The sequence below is a fragment of the Crocuta crocuta genome, unplaced genomic scaffold (assembly GCF_008692635.1).
Source record: "Crocuta crocuta isolate KB4526 unplaced genomic scaffold, BGI_CrCroc_1.0 scaffold224, whole genome shotgun sequence".
NCBI lineage: Eukaryota > Metazoa > Chordata > Mammalia > Carnivora > Hyaenidae > Crocuta > Crocuta crocuta.
In genome coordinates, this window is record NW_027529545.1 from 2,615,122 (window position 1) to 2,624,251 (window position 9,130).

Sequence of the window (9,130 nt, forward strand, 5' to 3'; positions counted from 1 at the left end):
CCTTGATCTCTACGGAGACAGAAAATTCTTGTAGCTTTTAAACGGCATTGCTTGTTTTTTGGTCTTGTAAAAACAAACAAACACGTTTTTTCAGCTTTTACACATTCATGTTTCAAAACCTTAGGGCTATAAAGGCTGGTCTGGGGACAAACTGGGGAAATTTGAATATAGGATCCACATGAGTGGTGTTGTGGGATTATTGTAAATTCGTTTCAGGGTCATTCTTATCTTAGGAGACACAGGCTCACGTGCTTGGGGAAAAATGTCATGTTGTTTGCAACCTTCAAATGATTCAGAAAACAAATATGTGCGTAAATACCCACTTACAAAGAAAGAAACCTGATGGGGCACGCAGGCAGCAGGCATATAGGCTACGTCAGACAATTCTTCCCACTCCTCTGCGGAGCTGAAGGTTTTCAAGATAAAGCTGAGCAGAAAAAGAAAGATTTTATTTAAACAAACAGGCTGTTGATATGATTGAAGTTAAAGTAGAATGGTATCCTATCCATTATGAGAAAATCAATAACCACTCTGCTCCTGAATTCACCACATTAACTTAAGGAGGCCTTGGCATCTTTTTGAATAAAAAGACCCATGAACTTTCTTTACGCTCGACTACGGGACAAGTGGCACTTGACTAAACTGGTTAAACAGTTGGTGAAACGAATCAGATGACTGACTGGTCACTTCAACTGATTGATCTGTTTCACCACCTTCCTCTCAATATTAGCCTAACTGGCTGAATTGTTCTTGTCCCCATAACCACTCTCATCTTCACCCTCGTAAAGTGATTTCTTCAGCACCTGCTATGGACGGGATGCTGGGAACAATCCATCCCTAACTCTGGGCTCTGTAGACCAGCTCTGGGAGCTTGAAGATACAAATCAAAGGCCAACATCAGAAAACGAATCAGTACGCTCAATACGGAGTATCATCATTTCTCAGGATCTCACTGTATGAAGCCTGGTCAGTCTTCACTGATCACAAAGCCTCGCGCCTCCCTTACAGATGACAGAGTAGATTTATTTTTATGTAGCCAGAGTTTTTAATGTTTCTTTTCAGACTCGGGTTGCTGTGGTTGGGTTTTTGTTTTTTTGTTGTCGTCACCGTATGTAGAATGAGTTTCTCGTTTTAAGATTATAAAGATATTTCTCTATGGTTTCTTGAGGTACTTTTAATGTTCAGTGTCTTATACTTAAATTTCTGAACCATCTGGGGGCGCTGGGGGGCTCAGTCCATGGAGCGTCCAACTTTGGCTCAGGTCATGATCTCACAGTTTGTGGGTTTGAGCCCTGTGTCGGGCTCTGTGCTGACAGCTCAGAGCCTGGAGCCTGCTTCGGATTCTGTGTCTCCCTCTCTTTACCCCACCCCTCATGCTCATGCTCTCTCTCTCTGTCTCTGTCTCTTAAAAATAAACAAACATTTAAGAAAAATAAATTTTTGAACCATCTGAAATTAATTTGGTGTAAGAACCAAGGTAGGACAGCTGTAAGAAATGAGGTAGAATAGCTTAATTTTTTCCAAACGTTAAGCCAGCTGCCCAATGTTATTTTAATAATGTTGTTTGCCATTGATGTGACTTCATTTTTTAAATATATTTTTTAATTTTTTAAAGTTGATTTATTTTGAGAGAGAGATAGAAAGCACAAACAGGGCAGAGAGAGAGGGAGAGAGAGAATCCCAAGCAGCCTCTGCACTTTCAGCGCTGAGCCTGACATGAGCCTCAAACTCATGAGCCGTGGGATCATGACCTGAGCTGAAACCAAGAGTCAGATGCTTAATCGGCTGAGCCACCCAGGCGCTCTGCTATTGATGAGACTTTAAACTAGTCCCATATGTGCTTTTACTTAATTCTGATATCTCCTCTCTCTCATTGACGTGCCGGTACCATTCCGCAGGTGATGGGGCATTTTAATGCGTTGACACATCTGGAAGTGAAATCCTCCCTGTGTCACTTTTCCATTTAGAAATTTCGAAATTACCTGGCTCTTCCCATATGTGGTCTCACCCCAGTCAGCTCCAGTGCCTCATTTCTGGAACAAATATTTACTAAGTGAAAGGAGATGACACTGGGGACAAACTGAGGAAATTTGAATACAAAATCAACAGGAGACGATATTATGGGATTATCATTCATTCTCCTAGGTGTCATCCTTATTTTAAGAGCTAACCCCAATCTTTGTGTTAAACCAAAATGCCCGACTGATTTCCACATTGCCTCCCTGTTTAGAGTCGATCTGGCAAGCGCCCCTTGAAATCCTGTTGGTGTGTGGTTGGGAATGCACAGCACTTATAAATCATCTCAAGCAAAATCCCCATCTTTTACAACGTTGTGGACTCTAGTCCTGATGGCCATTTTTTTCCTCTTCATTTATTTATTTATGTCTTCTTCTCATACTCCAGGGTCCTGGCAGGAAACAGGTGGAGCGCTCAAAGAAAGAAACTGATGCATTTAGCAAAGTGACCTTTGAAGGCACCTTGGACAGGATTTGGGGACATCAGGATAGTATATAGCACTTCAGAGCAGATCTTTGCAACCCCAGGCCTACGACGGCAAGGGGAAGGAGCAATCAGTGGACTTCGGCCAGAGTGTTCCTGAGGAGAGCATCGCCTGACTAGGGCCTCGTTAGGGACACACAGCCTTGCAAGGGGAGGGAGCCGGGGGCGTAAACCCCCTGACCCCTCTCCACATCCGCCAACCCCAACCAGCAGCCTTTGGCACCAACCAGTCGGTCAAGTTCATACAGCTCAGCCTCCTGGGACACAGAGCAGGATGGAATGGCATGCGGGGCGGACCCGGGGGCCACTGGAAAGCCGGCAGCTGGCAGGGTAGAGCGGTATAGTCTGCTGCCTTTCCACCACCTCCTTCGTTCCTAAGCGTTCGTTCTCTGCCGGTTTTCTTCCCAAGTCGTTGATGTGTGTGTTGCTGTTTTCAATGTGATCCCTCCTCCTGTGACGACTGCGTCAATTATTGTCTATGGTGAGGAATCTATTGATTTATACCTATTGTTTGCATAGCAAATGGGTTCGGTAAGAAGGTGTTTGATGTTTACTACCTGTGTAACCATCACTTATGTGGCTATGTGCATTAATTCCATTACTTGTAAAGAAATAATACTACTTTCTTTTCCTTTTGTTCTTTTCCTCATCTTCTCTATTCTTCTTTAGTATTTAATGAGATCACACACACAGAGCAGTTAAAACGGTGTCTGGCTGCTAACATTTTTATTCTGTCTAATAGCTCTTCAGCTGATCTGGGGTACCAGGGACTTTTCAGTATATTAACCCTGATCATTAACCCCACGCCAATCTGCATTTTTTGCAGTTCTCTCCAGGTCAACTAGGTGGACCCAAGAACTGTAAACCTAATTCCTGATATTCTGGCTATTTCCACAAAAGGACCCAGTGATCACTTAAGAAGGGAACAGTTCTTGTGAGGGCCCCAGTTCCAGAAACAAGGCTTTATTTATATGACACCAGACTGCAAAGGCAGCTGACCTTTTTTCCTGAAGTGAGTCAACTGGCTGGCACATCTGCCTCTCAGGGGCAGTTTAGCCCCGTCTCTCAGTTCTACAGAACAGTGGTTCTCAACCTGGGCTGCCTTAGCCCCCCGGGGGATATTTCGCTACGTCTGGAGACATCTGCAGTTGTCACAACTGGGAGGGCAGTGCTACTGGCATCTGGTGAGTGTAGGTCAGGGATGCTGGTCAACATCTTACAATGCGGGAAAGAATTCTCTCACCGAGAAGGTCAACAGTACCGAGGCTGAGAAAGTCACCTATGAAAAAAGAAGGAAGGTTGGTCAAGTGGGTAGTTTGAATTTAGATGAGACGTTGCCCCGGGTATGGTGAAGAAGTAAGAGGAACCTGACACTTCTGCAAACCTCATGTCTGGGGCGGCTTACATGGTTATGCTCCTCCCCTACAACCCCGACCTTGTCTTTGCATTTGGAAGCTCCAGGTCTGGCAGCCTAGAGCCTCTGGGACTCCATGCTTCCTGAAGACCATCTCTTCATCTCAGAAGAGTCCAGACATAGCATCGCTCCGTGCAACAACCAAGAAAGGTATCTTCAACATTGGGACGAATTCGGATAATGTAACTGATTAGGCGTGTGAGCTATTCTCAGGGCGTGGGCACGGGAGGGGAGGGAAACCAAGTCATATGCCCCAAAAAAATCACACCTTTTTTAAATCTAAAGAAAAATTTTGATAGTCTAAAATGCCAACTCTTTGAAGATAAAGTCAGATATTTAATAGTAATAGAAATGGTTTCTGGAGTATATCTCTAGTTTACATGACTTAGGAAGGAAATACTATTAATGGCTGTTTTCGACAGCACATTTCAGGGCGATGTCCCCTGTGAATTTTGAAGCTATAGTACTTTAACCTCTTTGAAATGCACAATCTGGTGTTTTTTCTTTATCTTAGTTGATGCTCTTGGATCCGTCTCGGGCCGATCTTGACACCTTTTATGCTCTGCTCTCTTCAACCAGACTTGTAGATTTCATCGTGGAAGAAGACTGAATATGGTAAGAACAGCTAGGAGATTCCCGAAAGACATGTTATCTGTAATCTTGGTGGGAAGTACTGAAGCCAGCTGGCAGGAGAGATGTTTAAGAATTTGCATTTTGGTTATTTGTGGATGAAACTTCTTCGTGATATTTCATAATCAACATTAATCATGGAAGTATTTCATAATTTCAGATTAACCAGCGCTTGCTCTGTCCAACTTCCTTCAGGAGTTGATGCGGGCTGTAGTGAGGATGAACAGATGTTTGAATTGGGGAAATCACTTCTGTGGGTCTAATTTGCTCATCTTATGGTGTTGGCTTTAAAACCATACAAAGCATTGAAGTCACCTGGCCTTTGTTCCAGCATGCGGTGTCGTCTGAACGAATATGTATGTGGGGGGAACACGCAGGATGAGCAGTGCAGGACACCTGTGCCGGCAAAGAAACCGGAGTCGCTTTCTGAACAGTAGTTATGGCTGCAAGGGCGGGTTTTATTTGGGAACCGGACTCCATTGCCAGCACAGCGCGGACATGTGGGGATTTATAGCCAAGGAGGAGGGTGGGGGTCTGTGGGTAGAAAATGACTAAGACGAAACATCAGGGGTGGGGGTGGCTTCTAGATAAGCCCACTTACCAGGATTCTTGCTGAAAGCAGACCAGGGAGATTGGCTATCACGTGGAGGATGTTGGGAGATGAGGGACTTTGTCAGATACCAGGGATGATCAGAGATCAATGGTGAGGGATTCTCACTAAATCGACCTATGAGGATCCATGCTAAAGCTGGGCAGATGGACACAGAAATGCAAAGGTCAAGGCCTAGTGACTAAGAGGTACCTTCCAGGGCCATTGTGAGGCTCAAGTAATGGGGGCTATGTGTTCGAGTTCTTGGGCAGTGTGAGCTATTAGGGATGCCAAAAATTAATCAGAAAAGGACATCAGTGGCCTTTTACTTAAATTATTTTGTCACCCAAAGTGGATATGATGGAGCCCATTCAGCGGGAACCCACTCTGATTTCTGGATCTCCATGTTGGCGTCAGGGCTCATTTTGGGTCTAAGGTCTAATGAAGAGTTAACCACGGTGTGAGAGGAGGGGGGGACTGTGTTACAAAGGAAACCGCTGCTTATAGTTTCATTTCCTAGAAACTCAGAGGTCTATTTTTATGCAAACCCCTGCCCACATCTGCCTTTGCCCCCCGAGGGACGGAATAAGGGGACTGGTGTTAATAAAGACCGTTCACAGTAATTGACCACTTACTAGAAGTCCAGCATCGCACTAAGGGTTTGATGTCTGTAGATCTGTTTTGGCGTCACAGCAGCCTTATGAAGCACAGATGAGAGAACCGGGTGGTCTTGGCTGGACAGCCTGATTCCAGGAGCCATGCTGAAGCCCCTGGGTTCTCTGTACCTAGACGGAGCCAGGCAGACACGCCATAAATGTGAACTTCCATTATGATACCTTAACCACTGAAGAGAAAAAGAGAAACTGGTAGATCTTTTGGAGGAAAAGAAGTAGAAACAATTTGCAAAAGAAGAAATACAAATGGCCAGAAAGCCCAGGGAAATTATTCAACCTTATTAATAGCTATATGTCCTATCCTTTGATGTGGAAACTCCACTTCTAGAAACTCTTTTAAAAGACATGATCAAGGGGACGGCGAATAATTTATGAAGATAGTCTACGCAGCATGGCAAAGAGAATATGTCGTGCCGGATGTTGGGGAGGGGTTACTTAATTGTAGTCACCCACTAAATGGAATGTTATATGACTGCCAAATCATGTTTTTTGAAAGAACACCGAAAGGCGTAAGAAAGTACTTATAATACAGTGGTAAATGAAAACAGCAAACTAGACATTGATAAGTAGCATATATTTCTGATTTTCTTTTTTAATTTTAGAGAGAGAGAACATGGGAGGGGCAGAAGGAGAGAAAGGGAGAATTCCAAGCAGCCTCCATGCTCAGTGCACAGCACAGAGCCCAACGCAGGGCACGATGCCGTGACCCCAGGATTGTGACCTGAGCCACTATCAAGAGTTGGGAGCTTAGCCAACTGAGCCCCCGCAGGCACCCCTTCCTGATGTTTTTAATCTGCACAAACTAGATGCTTCCTCAGTGTTGGTTTATCTGTGAGGATGGTTTACACGAACACATGTAGTACTTACTTGTCTTAATAGTTTCACAAAAGAGCCCGGCATTCTAACCATTTTACCTTTGAGAGATCAAAGGATTCTTGAGGTAAAGTGATCCATCAAAGTGAGAGGGCTCTTATGTGGCNNGCTCTTCATTATAGCAAATTTCTTCATTCCCAAGCAAAGAGGTAATCAGAAATTTATTTACTAAATTAAAGAAACCTCGTGATTTAAAAATTTGAAAGGTTGCGGGGCGCCTGGGTGGCTTAGTCGGTTAAGCGTCCGACTTTCGCTTAGGTCATGATCTCGCGGTTTGTGGGTTCGAGCCCCGCGTCGGGCTCTGTGCTGACTGCCAGCTCAGAGCCTGGAGCCTGTTTCAGAGTCTGTGACTCCCTCTCTCTCTGACCCTCCCCTACTCACGCTGTCTCTCTCTCTCTCCTAGAAATAAATAAAACATTTAAAAAAATTTTTTGAAAGGTTGTGCTAAAATTAAACACAATCATTACAGATTAACCAGCCAGTGCCTTTGCTCTCCAGGAACAGATCACTTCTTTCTCAGAAGTTGCCAAAGCTTAGGGCTGGGCGATGCATCATGGCCATGGCTGGTCCCCGGCTTGCCACCAACATCTGTACAGCCTACAAGCTAAGAATGTTTTTATGGTATTTTTTTTAATGTTTATTTTTATTTTTGAGAGAGAGAATGAGAGCAGGAGCAGGGGGTGGGACAGAGAGAGAGGAAGACACAGAATCCGAAGCAGGCTCCAGGCTCTGAGCTGTCAGCACACAGCCCAACGCGGGGCTCGAACCCATGAACCGCGAGACTGTGACCGCTGACGCTCAACTGACTGAGCCGCCCACGTGGCCTGAAAGTTGTTATGTTTTGAAGTGATTGAAAAAGTCTAAGGAAGAGTACTATTTTATGACCCATCCTAGTTATATTAGATCCAAACTTCAGTGCCCACAAATAGTTTTATTTTTTTGTTCAGATATTGTCTGTAACTGCTTTCGCGCTACGATGGCAACCTACTCGTTGGTTGAGTGGTTGTGACAGAGACCATATGGCCTGCAAATGGAAAATTCTTGCTAACTGGCCCCATACAGGAAAAGTGTACCTATGGTTTGGTGGTGGTTTATGGAAAACAAGTGGATAGGGTATAAGGTCAAATAAGATTTAATATCTTTCAGTCTTTAGTGCCTTTTGTGATGCATAATAGCTGTTGAGTTCCAAGTTTATGTAAGACTACTTTATATCATTTTATTCTTTTGTTTTGAAAACTAAGTCTGTTGGGCTAAAAATGATAGGAAGTAAATGATGAAAAGTCTCTTTATTTTTAAAGTAGGTGGGTTTTATCTTTACACTTACTTTTCTTTGGTTACATAATGAGGCTTTAATATTTAAGGTAATTACACTTTACAGACATTAGCCTATAATGAGAAATCTTTCGAAATTTGCAAAGAAAAAAAAACGGGGGGAAGGGAAGCTATTTTGTCATAAATTTGTTAGGGAAATTCCAAGTGGAGGCTTAGCCTACCAAACGAATAGAAAAACGAGGAAATCAGAGGCTCCTGAGGTAAAGTGATTCGCCAAAGTGAAGTAACTTCCTTATTCACAGTGCCAGGCTAGCCTCCAGGGTGATATCCGTATCGCTATCCAGTTATCAAACAATTCAGTGCCCTACTCAATTAATAGAAGTTCCTTCCTTGGTGAGTTACAGATCGAGACCACACCAGGTCTTGCACAAAGGAAACTTTATTTGCAGCAAATAAGGAGACCACGGGGGAATGACTTCCGAAGCCCCTACGCAGATGTGAGTGGGTTCCTTTTATTTAGGGTTAGGATGAATATTCAGAAAGGGAAGCTTTGTCAAGGTGGGCACATGGTTGCACAGCAGATGTACTTAGAAAACAGGCGTACACGAGCATCTTATGTTAATGAAGCGTGTGTTCCTCCTGGGGTGGGGACTTTAGCACCCTAAGGAAGCAGGGGTAACTGTCGGACATGGGGAAGGGGCTGTAGAGGTTGCAGGTGTAAACTGGGCAGGGTCTTGGGCTCCTGATCTCCAGCAAGGAATACAGGGCCTTGCTGGTTCACCAGTTGGAAACACACCAGTTGACCTTGAGGAAAAAGTCTGAAAAACCAGCTTTGAACTTTCTGGTAGTTCCAACCACCCCATGGGGTGGGGTTTCAATATGGACAGGGCAATAGGTTAGTGACTTCAAATTCACAGGTGTCCGAGACTGCTCTTCCACTCACTCCTTGCCTCTCCCACTTCCCTTTCCTATTATTTTCTAGCTGGCCCGGCCACTCGCAGGATCCCCGCCATAATATGAAATCCTTTGCTTCCCCAGCTTGCCTTCTGTGCTCCTGCTATCAGAAATGCATATTCCGATTCTTCCTTTACAACTTGGGCAACTTGGCTCTTTTCCTGCCCAAGCGTTCTTGAAGATAGACTGGAGGAGCGGGTGAATGCACAGAGCTCTTGCGTTCTT

At 44.4% G+C, this 9,130-nt stretch overlaps 1 protein-coding gene across 1 annotated transcript in view; it reads left to right on the forward strand.

Annotated features, from left to right (window-relative positions):
* Positions 1-4,488: 4,488 nt before the first annotated feature.
* The window catches only part of TLR7 (toll like receptor 7), a 23,555-nt gene continuing 18,913 nt past the window's right edge, over positions 4,489-9,130 (forward strand). Inside the window, exon 1 of the mRNA XM_077761412.1 lies at positions 4,489-4,528. Coding sequence (XP_077617538.1) covers positions 4,526-4,528 — 3 coding nt within the window. The 5' untranslated portion in view covers positions 4,489-4,525. The remainder of the gene's footprint in view (positions 4,529-9,130) is intronic.